The sequence below is a fragment of the Arachis duranensis genome, chromosome 2, assembly GCF_000817695.3.
Source record: "Arachis duranensis cultivar V14167 chromosome 2, aradu.V14167.gnm2.J7QH, whole genome shotgun sequence".
Classification (NCBI taxonomy): Eukaryota; Viridiplantae; Streptophyta; class Magnoliopsida; order Fabales; family Fabaceae; genus Arachis; species Arachis duranensis.
The window spans coordinates 28,832,013-28,848,338 of record NC_029773.3 but is presented as its reverse complement, the minus strand read 5'-3'; the positions used below and the strand labels follow the sequence as shown (position 1 = coordinate 28,848,338).

Here is a 16,326-nt window from a genome sequence, read left to right as displayed (position 1 = left end):
AAAGTATGGACTATTATATATTTCTGGAAAGCTCTGGATGTCTACTTTCCAACGCCGTTGAGAGCGCGCCAATTGGAGTTCTGTAGCTCCAGAAAATCCATTTCGAGTGCAGGGAGGTCAGATTCCAACAGCATCAGCAGTCCTTTTGTCAGCCTTCTTCAGAGTTTTGCTCAAGTCCCTCAATTTCAGCCAAAATTTACCTGAAATCACAGAAAAACACACAAACTCATAGTAAAGTCCAGAAATGTGAATTTAACATAAAAACTAGTGAAAATATCCCTAAAAGTAGCTTAAACTTACTAAAAACTACCTAAAAACAATGCCAAAAAGCGTATAAATTATCCGCTCATCACAATGCACACGTTTAATCATATTAGGTTCTTTACTAATACATAAACACCTTACAAAAATGAAAAAAAAAGATCAAAAAATTCTAAATGTAGACTACTTGCCTTACTGTCCTGAAACACCAGCTCCATGCTCATAACCTCCTTGTCATTGAATCTACTTGGAACATCCCAAGCTCTAATGAGAAAGACCTTAAAGATCTAATAAAGATTGTTTGTATTCACATCAGCAAGGTAATCAAAGTTCTCAACCATGATGATACAATTTACAGGGGGTGAAACCTTTTTTTCTTTTTGGTGATGGATGTACGGTCCCACATCGATTGGGGAGGGGAACGAAGCATGCCTTATAAGGGTGTTGATACCTCTCTTTAGCATGACACGTTTTGACAAGTGAGTGTGGGGGGCTTCGACCATCATTCCTATTGTCAAAGACAAAACCGTGAGGCCTTGTGTGCCAAAGCGGACAATATCATGCTAGCAGGTAGTTTGGACTGTTACAGATGGTATCAGAGCTGGAGCCCGAATTTATGTGCCAACAAGGGCGCTGAGCTTCCTTAGGGGTAGATTGTAAGGTCCCATATCGGTTGGGGAGGGGAACGAAGCATGCCTTATAAGGGTGTGGATACCTCTCCCTAGCATGACGCATTTTGACGAGTGAGTGTAGGAGCCTTCGACCATCATCCCTATTGTCAAAGGAAAAACTGTGAGGCCTTGTGTGTCAAAGTGGACAATATCATCCTAGCGGGTACTCTGGACTGTTACAGATGGTATCAGAGTCGGAGCACGGATCAATGTGCCAACGAGGGCGCTGGGCTTCATTAGGGGGTGGATTGTAAGGTCCCACATCGGTTGGTGAGGAGAACGAAGCATGCCTTATAAGGGTGTGGATACCTCTCCCTAGCATGATGCATTTTGACGAGTGAGTGTGGGGGGTTACAATGACCAATAGGTTTGCTATTTATTTATAACATCTTTTTGGTTTAATTATTCTATTGGTCCCTATACTTTTTTTTCTTTTTAATTGAGTTCCTGCACCAAATTTTTTTTCAATTAGGTCTCTTTTAGTAGTAATTGGCTTCATTATATAGGGACTCAACTAAAAAAAATTAGTGAAGAAACTCAAATAAAAAAATGTAGGGACTCAATTGAAAAAAAAATTGGTGCAGGGACCCAATTAAAAAAAATATAGGGACATAATTGAAAATTTTGTGAAACTATAAGAATTAACAGAGTAATTAAACTAAAAAAATGTTATAAATAAATAGCAAACCTATTGGTCATTGTAATGTATTTTAACTTTTAACAATTGCTGGCTTTTTTTCCACGATTGTTAAAAAGCATGTGTTTTAAGTTTCACTATTATTCTAATATATTTTTATAGTTATATAACGGATTTGGTATTATGGTATCCACTGCTTCTCTTGTTATATATAAATAAGAAATAAGAATATATATATATATATAAACCACTTAAGTTAATAGTATGTAGACCACGCAAAAATAGTATAAGTTGCATACTTGTCAATGAAAGAAATTTTCACTTGTCATGCACCTAACTATACATTGCTCTCTTATTATATATAAAACTAGTGTGGACTCTCACGCGGACGGTGTATCTAATCTATCTTATTATATTATTGTATGGTACATTTATAAAATGGATAAAATATATTGAAATTATACTTGAATATTTTGTAATACATTCAAATTTTAATATTGACAAAAAATATTCTTAAATAATTAAAAAATACAATAAATATAAGTAAAAATATTATTATTTATTTGTAAGTGATAAATAATTATTTGATTTAAAATTTTATAAAAAATATTTAGATAATTTTAAAATATACATACATAAAATGGGATAAAATTTTGATCTCTTCATTTTTATTTTATCTTTTAAATTTATTTTTGGATATTGATAAAAGAAATCACCAAAACAAATATAGACATAAAAATTATAATATTTTAAGGATTAAAATATCTCTTTTTTCTAGTTATGCTTGCAAAAAAACGTATCAATATTTATTCTCTAAAATATGTTTTGAGAATACATATTTAATATTGGTAATTTTTCTTACTTTTTTTAGTTATTTAAAAAAGTTTTGTTGATAATAAAATTTAAACGTATTTTTATCAACGATAAAACTATTAAGGTACATTTTTTATGGTTTATCCTTAAAAAAATTTGTAATATATTTTTTTAAAGGGCTAATTTACGAAGTATATACGTAGTATGTTAAAAATTAAACCTGTTTGTTATATCGATATAATTTGTTAAAATAAATTCTATGTTTGATTAATTGAAGTAGGATTATTCAACACCTTTTTGTCCCTGAAAAATAAAATATGAAAAAGGAACAAAATAAAAATTAGCATTATTGTAAATGGAAGATTGATTAATTTTAGTATCATTTTATTTTTTTTATTTTTATAATTTTATTTGTTAAAGTTAAGTTGCATAATTTTTCTTGTTGTCTAATTAATGACAATTTGTTAAATTAAAATCAATTTAGAGTAATACATATCATACAATCATAAAATAAATATTAAGTACCGGATCAAATATTCACGCGTATGATTATAATAACAAAGAATAAACAAATAATTAAATACTTAGCTATTTAATAAATTTTGACAATAATTTCTTAAAATCTAACAATATTTTAAATAATTATAACAATTTCATTGGGATGTTTTAATGGAATCTAAGACGACATTAATACATTTTGTTATTCAAATTTTACATACAAATTTAACTTTTCTTTTACTTTTTGTTTTTAGCATTGGGACCTTCTGAAGGAGTCACATGCCATGTGATGTGTCGATTTCTCACATTGTCTCTTAACACTTGTCTCCACATCAAAGAGACATTTTTAGTATTTTTTCACTCATCTAACCTTTATAAATTCAGCAACTGAAAACAAAAAACAGTAAACGCAAATTATTTATCATCAAGTAATTTATAAAACTTCTTTTTAGTGTTCTTCTTTGTGAAACTTTCTTTATCATCAAGTGATTTGTGAAACTTGTTTTTAGTGTTATTTTTTAATGGTCTTATTTTTAAAGAGGAAAAAGTTCAAGCTTCCATGTTTACGTTGAGTGGTGGATAACTTTACTATTTTAATATATCAAAAGTTAGTTTTTCAAAAACGGAAGGTCTGAATTTAAATTATATTCACCAACACCAACCACTCATGAACCATGACTCATCCTACATCTACCAACGACATTATTTTCAGATTCATCCATAACAAATGAATTGTGAAAACAGATCTCAAATGATCTTAAAGAACAAACCACTTATACAACACCAAAATGATATTAAATCATGTAACCATGGACTATTCCACTCTGCTTGATGGATCTCAGCATTAATTGGTCCCAGGTAAGCCCAATCATGTCTTAGCGATTATTACTATCTGATTCCTTGTTAATCAAGATCATGTTTTTGTTGTATTGGAATATTCTTTGTTAATTAATCTCACTTCAATGGTTGTCTTTTATTCATCTACTAACATGCATATTTTGTTAACATTTTCCTTTTTTCTGGGGCCTTATAGAGTTATTATCTTGCTTCATTTCGGGAGTCAACTTGAGTGGATCAAATTACCAAAGCATCTATTATTCATCACTTCTCCGAAAGCATTTTGGGGGTCATGATAGTCCGAGCATTTAGAAAGCATAAAAGATTTACCTGAAGAGAACATGTACATAAAAGGGTGAATGCTAATTTAAGCATGGATTTCCACAACTATATTTCCAATGAGTGATTGCGCTTACGCTTTTAGAATTGCTTGGAAGTTTGATTTTCTGCATTTCCGCCATGTTCATGATCCTCTTACCAAGCAAGATCATAAAGCTAGGTAAGCGAAAACCTCTAAAAGCCTAAATTTTAGTTTTATATTCTTGTTGTTACTGCATTCACTTTGTTCACATGCCCGATTTATTGGTTTCAGGATCAAAGTTGGAAAACGGACGAATACTCAAGCTGGTCCCAGAGTGGCCTAAAAGCGTAAGTTTCTATAATTTGATAAATATACCATGATATACAGGCCATTAGAATTACTATAAGTTTTCTGATCTGATAGTTCCAATGTATAATAGGTTCAAGACTGGAGCTTCTTAATTGAACCACTGATTGGCAAGATATTTAAAAATCTATCAAATGCAACTGTTGTGAAACTCTTGATTTATATATGTGAAGACCTAGCAAATATTGCTGATCTAGTATTGCATCATGTTATGTTGCATGTTAGAGAACAGACAGAATTAGTATATCATGTTATGTTGTGTTAGTTCATCAACAGACCATCTGCTTTGTGATGAGATCTGGCTAATCCTAACTGAAGTAGTTGCTGGTGCATCACTAAGCAACCTAGAACAGATTTACATAATGTATATTTTCTTGATTTAATTATTTTATTATTAGAAATAATATATACTCTTGTAACAAATGTATGGCTCTACCAACTTGCTTTTAAAAGTCTTAATCTCTTTTAGCTGTGAGTTTATGTGAATCTTTGACACTTCAAAATGGTTCTGTAGAGAAGTTTTTTCTGCATTTTGACATGATGATATGTTAGTCAAAAATATACTTAAATAGGTATTTTTATAACACAAATTAATGTAAACAATCATGCAGGATATACCATTCCACCGTATAGCCTTGAAGAATTGTAGCAGAACAATCACAGGTTCCACCGTTCCATCCTCAAGGTATAGGAGTATTTGATCAACCATCTTTCCAAACAAAATGCAGTCAATCTTGTTGTGCCTACAAAGAAATACCAAATCAGATGAGAAGTGCATCCCAAGTGTTTTGCAGATGGAAAAAATCACCAAATAAACTGTAATCAGAGAATAGCAAAGGTAATGAATGTAGTACATACTCTAAGTCTTTCAAAACAATTACCATTCGTTTAGTCTCTTTTCCCTTAGTGGTAACTGGTAACCAAGTCTCTTGGGTCCTCCTTACCAACCACCTCCTTACCAACCACTTTCGCAATCACATCTTAAAAAAAGGAGGAACATTAAAATGTACTCTGAACTTCCCAACTGTATAAATAGAAGGATTATTTGTATCGATTAGGAGGGGAACATATCAAACAAATCGTTCCGGTGAATCTTATCAGCGTTGAGAAGCTCAACTATGGTTCTGAATCTAAAGGCTTCCAATGGAAAGCTTGGTTCTTAAATATGATTTACTGTTGTCCTATGTAAAAATGCTAGTATCCACTGGCTTGGGATTGTCTAGGCTATTCTGGTGTTCTTCACAACAATAAAATTGTTCATGGCATACATTTGGAACTGAACAATCAAACCACTCCACTTTTGGACCAGCGCCTTAGATATTGAAGCTATCATCCTGTTTTCCTGGCATTTTACAAAAATATAAAAATGAAATGAAGGAAGACAGCTTGTTTGGAAACTATTTAACATGAGAAAAGAATTTTATTTCCTTTAAGAAAAGAATTCATTTCTATTTAAAATTTAATTTCATGATTTGGAATAACTATAATATATTAATGGAATAGAATTTAAGTTTAAAGAGTGTGAGAGTTGATTTGGAAATAAGATATTTTTTGGTCTAATTTACAAACGAAGGAAAAATGAGAATTTGAATTTTCAAAGGAATTCAAATCATTCATTTTTAGTTGTTCTAAAGTAAGAATCAGAATTCAACTCTCGAGTGAATTCTAATTCCTACCATTCCAAACAAGCTCAGTAAATTTTTATTTTTTTAAATGCTCTACATATATAAAATGCTCACCTTATTATCTTGCAAGATCATCTTAATGCTTTGCACTTCTTTCTCATTAAATTTGCTTGGAAGTTCCCATATCCTGATGATATAAATTTTGAAGTTCCACCAAAGTTTCCTTGTATTAATATCACCCAGGAAGACTTCGCCATCTTAACGAGGTTTTTGTATCTTTGTTAAACCAAATGATATATTCTCTCTTGCTCCCACTGGGAATCTAAATTTTTTATGAACAAATAAAAGTGGAGGCATGCGTGTATATATATAAATACATTTGAAAGAAGATGTTGACCGCTGATAATTTTGTACTTTTACCCATCAAGTTATGTACTTTTGTGTTTGGTGTCTTATTCAAATACATTTGAGATAAAAAAAAATTGTATACGTGTCAACCATTGAAGTATGGCACTTGTTGTTTATTGGGACTACTACTGCTCTCCTTTTATATATAAAGGAGATAAGATAAAGTAAATATATATTAAAAATGCAAAAATGATAGAATTTATTTTTTTACGCCTTATTACTTATTTCGTCCTCAAATAGAATGATTTTCTTATAAATGTATCTCATCCTTAGAAAAGATGAGATAAGTAGGGAACATTGACAAAGTATCCCGTCTGGAGACGAAGGTCTCATTTTAAACAGATCTCTTCCATAATGAAGATGAAATATTTGTTTAAAAATAGTTGTTATATGTGCATACATAATACATACGGGACAAAAAATTTTAACTATATAAAGAACTCATTCATGTCATTATAACACGAATTTCATTTCAATTCTTTTCACAAATTTTCTGATAATGTTTGTGAGTATGTTGTTGTAAATATCTAATCTATTCTTAATATATACAAATAGATACATAAGTTTACTCACATTATTTTTAAACACGTTACTTTTAAAACATCTTTTTCTTTTTACGAATGCACATCAGCAATATCGCTTACTTAGCAAAATATTAGAATCAACTATTCAGTTTTTGCTAAATCAACTATTATTTTCAAATCAACCAAAAAAAAAAAAAATATACACAAATTTGTAATGAAATTTGTAACCTACAAAGACATTAAATCCATATCCATATATTTATTATATCTCACCGTTATAAACAATACAATAAATTTATAACTCCAATAATTAATTTATTAATTTTTATAAATAACTTATTAAATATAATAAACATTCATATTACAAATGTAATAATAATATTATTAATCATAATAAATTTTACGTTACAAATATTTAAATTTCATACTATTTGAACTAATTATATAAGTCTCTTATCACTATTCCTTCAAATGACATCAAATTTAGTATAAAAAATTTATTTTCGAACTACACAACATCTCAAACTTACTCAATGGAGCATCATTTTTTAGACAATATCACCAAACAAAAAGACAATTAGTTTATCAAAGTTCGCGTGATTCATCTATGGAAAACATTAACACCCACAAATGAAGAAGAGTCTCTTTGCTTAGAAATATTTATATTAGATGAAAAAGTACAAAACAAACATATTTATTATATTTTTAAATTGAATTTATGAAAAATACTTTAATTATTTTTGCTTTTTATACTTTTTATATTATTTTATAATACTTTATATATAATTGTATTTTAATATGTTAAAATTATACTTCTTTTAATATGCTATTCATTATTTTTTTAACTAATTATGAACTATAATTTACTAATACTGCAAGAAAGAAAAAGTCTATACTATAAAAAGTTTAAAAATAGAAGATACAAATTATTTGTATAGGCCAATTAAAGGTATAATTAAAGCAAATTTTTTACTCACAATTGTTGTGAAAGAAATTAAAGATCCAATTTTGAACATTTTCCAAAACTATTTTGAATTTGCATCACTTGAGACATTGTCTGACAGAGTGGGTAAAAAAAAAATACTAATAGGTAATTTCATTTTATACTATTTCAGTTATTCTTATTAAAAATAACTTATTTAAAAAAAATCTATTCATTTTTGTTCTTTTTATTGTAGATGTCATTGAAAAACTATATCAAGAGATTAAGAAGAAAGAAAACTATACAAATTCAAGACACATTTTTGGAAGAAAAATATACATGTAATGATGGAACAAACAACATAATAGAAAGCGCATACAACTCAACAATTCATAAAGAATATGTCTTCACAAGAACCTCGACGGAAAGAAGAAAGCAACAATTCTAACAATAACCAATAAAGAAAAAGGAGGACGAGCGCCACATAAAAAGACTAAATTCATCAACTAAAACAAATACAAAAATTAAATTATCAAATAAAAATATCACTTTCTACAACTCCAACATTCAAATCTTTTGTAGTATAAATTATTTTAAACAGAATACTTTTTAAATTTAACTTTAATTTATACATATTTAATTTAATACTACAAAATATAACTATTTTTAATATTTATTATATACTATCATTAATTTATCGTTTATACATTATGCGACTCTCATTCTAGTTTATGTAAATGGTTGTAATATAAACAATAATAAAAAAAATTGTGTTTGATTGTCTACATCTAATGTTGTTTCAAACTCTGGGACTTGGTACGCTACAAGATTATTTGAAGAATCTGATATTAATAAAGATAAAAGTTCAAAACTAGAGGGAGATTACTAAAATTAGGTACAAAATCCTTTGCTGCATTAGCAATTCGAGGCTTCAAGTTCAAGCTGGGTTATACACGATGAATACGTATATGCGACTTTTGAGACACATGGAAGAATTCTAACTCATCAAATCATAGAATTATATAGTGAGGTAGTTGATATTGGCACTGCTGACAACATAAAATTCACGTACTACTATTATCTTTTTTTGTATTTAAATTTTTTAAATTTTAAATTTTATTTTAAAAAATAAAGTGTAATTTTTTATTTTTAAATAATTTTTTTATATTTTTTTGATTTCATTTATAAAATAAATAATAAGAGATAAAAGAATTTTAAAATGGGTATACTCTTAAATCATAATACGATGATAATCAGATTTCGCAAATGAAAAGGTCAAGACAATTACCCATTTGCCCTAATTGCATTTGGTCACTCAACTCATCCAAAACCCGCAAACAGGGAGGGCCTAACTCCTTTACTCATCTTCAATTTCACGCTTTCCATTGTCCCTTCCAACAACAATCACCGATTAACATCAACACACTCGATAAAAAGAAACCTTTTTATTTATTTATTTATTTATTAAAAGAACAATACATTTGCCCCACATCATTACATCACAATTCACATCAGATCACATAACACACAAAATATAAGCCTCTGACTCTGAAACACTTGCATGCATACACCTGCTCCTAAAACTAAAATATCACCACCCTCCCATCCACTCACTCAATTTCCCTTTCCCTTTCCCTTTCACATTCACATCACATTTCTTTTTACCAAATAGCCTATCTTTCACATTCACCGACACAAACACAAGAAGCATTTCAATTTTCACTGCAACCACTCCAAATTTTACCTTCACCCATACAACACATTACATTAAGCACACACACAAACACTGCATTTAAATTCGGAAAGAAAGAAGGAAGCAAAAGAATGAAGCCAAAGCTGAATCACAGGCTGGAGATGCCGAATAGTAATAACAATAATTCAAACCAATATGGCCCTTACTCACCAAAACTCCCAAAACACAATAGATCCCTACCAAGATCCATTAACTACCTTCTAAGAGAACAGCGCCTACTCTTCACCCTCATCGGAATCCTAATCGGCTCGACCTTCTTCATAATCCAGCCCATCCTCTCCAGAATTGGGCCTTCCGAGGCCCATCCGTACACCCGGAGCGGGTTCACCACCCGCCACGACCTCCGCGGCGTCGGGCTCGAGAGAAGGAGCGCGGTTGCTGGGCGGGTTCCGGCGGCGATTGGCGCCAGGAGGCTGAGGGTGGTGGTTACCGGTGGGGCTGGGTTCGTTGGGAGCCATCTGGTTGATAAGCTTATTGGGAGAGGGAATGAGGTGATTGTGGTGGATAATTTTTTCACCGGGAGGAAGGACAATTTGGTACATTTGCTTGGAAACCCTAGGTTTGAGCTGATTCGACACGACGTCGTTGAGCCTATACTGTTGGAGGTGGATCAGATCTATCACCTTGCTTGTCCTGCTTCCCCTGTTCATTACAAGTATAACCCTGTCAAGACTATCATATCCTTATTCATTTATTTATTTTGTTGTAGACTTGTAGTGATTGATTGTGATAGTTAAGTTTAGGGTAAGTTTGTTCCCTTTCCCCGTAATTGGAGTCACAGGAACGGATAGAATTCTTAGTAATAAAATCTGTGGTAAGTACAAAAAATTAGTGCTAAGAAACCATCATAGTTTTTCAAGCTAGGTTAATGTGATTCTAGGTAATAAAATCAAGCGGTTAAGAAATTATGAATTTAATTTGATTCACTGTCAGTCTAAAACAGTTTTATCCATGCATCTAATTACGTAATACCACATCAGCTTAAATACCTACCTTTTATTTTGACTGCGTAAATGGTCATGCAGAAGAATGGTGTGATTAAACGAGTTTTACACTGTCAATGTATCAAGATTATTATTTTTATTATTATAGTGAATGTGAGAGGTAAGTCTGTACCCTCTCTGGTGGTTTTAAGTTGAGTCATAGAAATTGATAAAACTTGTGGTAAGAGACATTCATAGTTTTTCAAACTGCATTAATAGATCTTAGGTAGTAATTACTGGATACTGGTGGCGAAGACAAAAACACGTGTGAGAGAAAGTCGTCAATCATAGTTTCTTGAAGTAGATTAAATAGATCTGAGGTAAAAAAATTCAGATGTCTGTGACAATGACGAAAGTAAAATTAAAAGAAAAAGAAGTCATAAAGTTGCTAAATTCTAATTTTAGCTGAAGATTGGAAACAAAGGTCCTTGAAGCTTCCAAAAGGTAGTTAAGTCCTTGGAATGAATTAAAGTCAATTGCTAACTTAAGGGGCTAATTTTATTTATTTTATAAATGAAAATTGTGGAACGGTTGTTTTGTGTGTTGCTTGGTGTTTTTGTGAAAGTTTTAGTGTAAAGTGTTTTGGGCTAGATCTTTTTCAAAAGAAAATGTTAATGCACTATGTAAGTTGAGAAATTGTTATTCTATGTTTTTCAATCTTAACTTCTTGGCTTTCAACTCTGTTTTTGAATCTAACAAACTGCGTCGTTGAGGCACAGAGTAACAGCTTTTTCTTGTTTTGAGATTATTTAGGAAATTGTCTCTTAGAGTTCCACATTCATTTCAAGGGAATTTATGATGAGTGTCCAACTTAGAGTGGAATGATTCTTAGTGCATGTATACAACTTAATTAAGGTGTGCTAATAGATTGTAAAATATTCACAGGTCATAAGTGATTTGGGAGCTCGATACTAAGGATTTGAGGGAGTTGGCCTAAGTGCTTGTTTGGGCGCCATTAAGTTGATAAAAAGATCTTTTTTCATTTGAAAATAGATCTTCTCTTATTTTTTAGCGTGCTTCGTAAATTTCTAGTCGTAAAAGTAAAAGCACTAGAAAAATCAATTTTAAAATTACTTTTACTAAGGAATGCTTTCACAAGTCTTTTCCTAAGGAGTGCTTTCACACATGTCCATGGCTAGCTATTAATTCCTCATACAACATGTCCATGGAGTTATTCTTAGTTAGGCATGATTTATCATAGGCTTTCAACCGTTGTTTGGATTTTGTATGGTTATAGAGATCATAATTGAAGCTCATTTATCATTAAAATTGGTTTTCTACATGTCAAAAAAATCATTTGAATGAGATGGCATGGTAGATCATGCCTAGTGAAGAATTATTTATGTAATGTAGTTCTGAATTATGCATGATCTATTATTGGCATAAAAAATGCTTATTTGACATGTATAATATTGTGGGATCATACTATATTTCTATCTATCATGAAATATGTGTGAATCCATCTAGATAATGATTTGAGTGCCTAAAAGAGCATTAAAAACTCTTTGCTTCTGGGATCCTTAATTATATGTGATGTACAAGACAAATGTGATGGGTACACTTAATATGCTGGGCCTTGCAAAGAGGATTGGGGCCAGGTTTCTGCTTACTAGTACTAGTGAGGTTTACGGTGATCCGCTGGAGCATCCCCAGAAAGAGACCTACTGGGGAAATGTGAATCCAATAGGTGAGCTGATAGATTAAAACTGTTAATGAAATGTTAGCTTTATGGGATGGTGGTTCAGTATGCTGAAATATAGTTCAAAATTTTAGGCGAGAGGAGCTGTTACGATGAAGGAAAGCGCACTGCGGAGACCTTAACAATGGATTATCATCGAGGTGATGGTGTTGAGGTAACCTTACATATTTTTCAACATATCGGGAATTGATTTGAGCTAGTGAAGGTTATTTATCTACATGTCTACATTGTTGGATAAATAGGTGGTATAGTTTAACACATTATACTGATCTAATAATTAGTTATTTCATGCTATATGCTTTGTATGCATTGATTTAACTTGAAACTGCATACATGTAATTTAGGAGATTTACATATATGTCTCCATTGCTAATTATTTGCTTGTTGTAGCCATTGATTTTCCAATTAACAACTCATTAAATTATCCTTAGCATTTTTTACTATTTATTCTCCAAGGGCAATGACATGTGCTGTAGTGTTTTTAGCTTAAGGACAATTTGGTCAGTTCATGGTATTGAATTGCTCTGATCCAATGTTTCTATTTTAGTTAGAGAATGATCGATGCATTTAATTTTGACCTTACGGTGCTGGATCCTATAGTTTTCTTCCAGCTAGAGTTGGCAAATTTCCTTTCAAGCTATTATTCAAAGCAGTGAACCTAAGTTTGATAGGAGGTTGTCTTTGACGTAAGGTGTGAGTCGTGAGATCACCAGAGAACTTTATTCTTAGTTTACTATTGATCAGTTTCCAAAAAATTTCTAAAACCTCTTTCTCTTCCTTCCCGAGGATTTCGTTAAAGGAACTTAGCCCCTGACAAAGGAATAGCTTTGGTTTAATTACTTTTTCTTTCTCTAACCAGATCTGCTATAGGATTGAAATTTTTATTCTGTAAATTGGACTCTAAAGACAAAGTTTGATGCATGGTGAATTCTTCAAGCCACTCAAATTAAATAATTTGGCAAAAGCAGCATTTAAATTTCTTTTGGTAGCTTTGGCAAATTTAATGTTAATGTTGAGACTGATATGTTTTGCTGCTATATAGGTTCGAATTGCTCGTATTTTCAACACATATGGACCTCGTATGTGTTTAGATGATGGTCGTGTAGTTAGCAATTTTGTTGCACAGGTTTGAAACCCATTTCAATGTTTTTGTCTGCTCTCTTTTTTAACGAAGGTTTTCTGTTTCTCATATACATTCATCACTGCAGGTTATTCGCAAACAACCAATGACTGTATATGGTGATGGGAAGCAAACAAGAAGTTTTCAATATGTCTCTGATTTGGTATGTAGCAACTAGCCAATGATTTTGTTTTTTTAAAACTCCATATCGATGGGGATTTTATCATTTCACTATCAGTCATGTTTGGGCCCTTGTTTTTACTACTACTCTTGGGGATTTAAAGAGATCCTTCATAGTTCACCAATATAAAATGGTTTCTTTTTTATGGAATTACTGTTAAATCCCAATCAAGTTCTAAATAACGAGTACTATCTTCTAGTGTCAGGATGGGTGAAAATCTGTAGCTTAAAGCATAACTGCATGTTTTGTAAAACATCAAACGAAGCCGCAACTTGATTTTCTTATCCTAATTCTCAAACTGAAAAGGACCTTTTAGGATTAACTACTGAGAATACATAAAGCAAAGAGAAACAATTGCTTTGGAAGGTTAAATGAAAAATATTGATAATTTCTTTTCATTTGAGAAAGCCCATATCATGAAATTTTTTATTTCATCTTTTTTCCCTTCTTTTTTGAACTGGAGAATTTTTAAATCTATGGATGATTTCTTATCTCTACTTTATCATTAGAACTTGTGCCAACTGCTGAATAGGATGCAATGGTGAATTAAATTTCTTTTCCAATTCACAGGTTAACGGATTGGTGGCCTTGATGGATGGTGAACATGTGGGACCTTTCAACCTGGGTAACCCAGGGGAGTTCACCATGTTAGAGCTTGCTGAGGTATTTTGGTGTCTTCTTTTTTGTTAAAACTAAAATAAGGTTAATAGATAATTGGGCCTTCTGCGCTAACTGCTAATGTAATTTTTGGTTCTTGGGACAGAAAATATGGAGATAGTGGGATAGTAGAAATCCATTTCTCGCATCCCTTCTTTTAGAAGCTACAGAAATCGGTTTAAAGATCATCCCTCTATATAAGTTTATAGATTCTCTTAAAGAATAAATTACCAAAATGATACCCGAAAGATTCTGGCGCTGACAAAAATAGCCCTGAAAGATGTGACCGACGAAAGAGCTCCTAAAAGATTAATAAGTTTGACAACCACCAAATGTCAACTGAACATGTTTCCGTTAACAGAAAATGCTAAGCTGGTTGATGGAGGAGCTTTATGGAAAACTCTGATCAGTTAATAATTATGTGGCATTATTAATTAACTGATCAGAGTTTGCCAGTTAAGCTCTTCCGTCAGCGTTTTACGTTAACAGAAACGTGATCAGTTGACGTTTGGTGGTTTTTGTCAAACTTATTAATCTTTTAGGGGCTCTTTTGTCGATTGCATCTTTCAAGGTTTTTTTTGTCAGCGCGCCGTAATCTATCAGGTACCATTTTATGAGCAAATTTATTGTTTTGCTTTCGAGCCCTTCTCCAGACACATTTCTGTTCTCAACCTCTCTGTCTTAGGACAATAACTGAATGCTACTAAGGGAGAGTTCTGGAAGAATTTTCGAGTTCAAGGAAGTGGACTGAGTTTTGTTGTCATTGTCCATTTATATGTGCACAGGTTGTGAAAGCAACAATTGATCCAAGTGCTACAATAGAATTCCGACCAAATACTGCTGATGATCCACATATGAGGAAGCCAGATATAAGCAAAGCAAAGGAGCTCTTGAACTGGGAGCCTAAAGTCCCTCTCAAAGAAGGGTTGCCTCTTATGGTCAACGATTTCCGCAATCGGATCCTAAACGAAGACGAAGGAAAAGGGATGAAATAAGCATAGTAGACTAGTATCAAAACCTTTTATGTATGCATGTATGTATGTATGTATGTACAACAGTATAAGGAGAAGAGCTTGTTTGCACTTCAGTTCTCATTTTCATCGTTCCAGTCATCCACAGTCAAAACCAACAGAAAGTTCTGGTAAGACTTCACTTCTGTAAGGAGATACGTTTACTTTAATTTTTTCATTTAAGTGTTTATGCTTTGCATAGCATATAAAATAGATGTATTTATTAAATTTTGACACAATTCTTTTCAGAAGTCTTTGTCTATTGTATTGATTAATTAGTAATTACAAATATTGTAATACTTGATACTTTCATGCTGGTAATCTCATGAGAATGGAAGTAGTTTTTAGAAAGTTGACTTTGTCAAATGTTATGAAGTGTTACAGCGTACCGTATGCAATATAGGAATATTAGGACTTCTCTTGTTACCCTACTCACTGCTATCCGAGGAGATACATCGATATAAATTTTTCTAGGGGTATGTATAAATATTCATTTATCTATATAGCTTTTTATATTCATTATAGAATAACCAATGAGTCAATGATATCCATTATGGTTATAAAAATTAAAAGCATAATTTGTATTTCTATTTTTCTCTTTCATAACATGAGTAACACGAGAAGATTCGATTCTACGCATATGGGTTAACGTGTCTTGAGAAAAATTATTGTTATATTATATATATTGTAGTTTCTCAGCATGTTAACGTAATTATATACGACTATGATAAATGTTTGAATATTTTATTATTTTTTATAATTGTATTAAAATTTTAAATAAGTTTTTGTAAAAGTTTGAAATTAAACTTTTATATTAGGTATAAATTTTTAATTATATTATTAATTGTTAATAAAAAAATATAATTTTATAATATTCATTTTTAGAATATTTTATAATTTATTTTACATCAAATACAAAAATAAATATTTTTAAAAAATTGTAGTTTTAATTAACAATAATTTGAAAGAATTTAATTGAGAATCATAATATAGGGATTTAATTTGGTCAAGTAGATTGGAGGATCTCTAATTTTAGACATTACATGTATATTTTATACAT

At 31.3% G+C, this 16,326-nt stretch overlaps 1 protein-coding gene and 1 long non-coding RNA gene across 3 annotated transcripts; both read left to right on the top strand.

Moving 5' to 3' along the window:
• The first annotated feature begins 3,428 nt into the window (after nt 1–3,428).
• Nucleotides 3,429–5,725, top strand: LOC127744855 (uncharacterized). The gene is made up of 4 exons (XR_008006087.1): nt 3,429–3,738; nt 3,914–4,216; nt 4,310–4,365; nt 4,996–5,725. It is a non-coding gene; the product is annotated as an uncharacterized LOC127744855 (long non-coding RNA).
• A 3,638-nt stretch (nt 5,726–9,363) lies between these two features.
• LOC107474138 (UDP-glucuronic acid decarboxylase 1) lies at nt 9,364–15,587 on the top strand. Of its 2 annotated transcripts, none has more exons than XM_052257122.1 (7): nt 9,364–10,298; nt 12,144–12,286; nt 12,373–12,452; nt 13,341–13,424; nt 13,507–13,581; nt 14,170–14,262; nt 15,042–15,587. In XM_052257122.1, exons 1-7 carry the CDS (start codon nt 9,688–9,690, stop codon nt 15,249–15,251), a joined length of 1,296 nt encoding a protein of 431 aa, XP_052113082.1. In that variant the 5' UTR covers nt 9,364–9,687; the 3' UTR covers nt 15,252–15,587. The 2 variants fall into 2 exon arrangements, with proteins under 2 accessions (XP_052113082.1, XP_052113081.1); XM_052257121.1 differs by having other exon boundaries at nt 9,365–10,294; nt 12,140–12,286.
• The last annotated feature ends 739 nt before the right edge of the window (nt 15,588–16,326 follow it).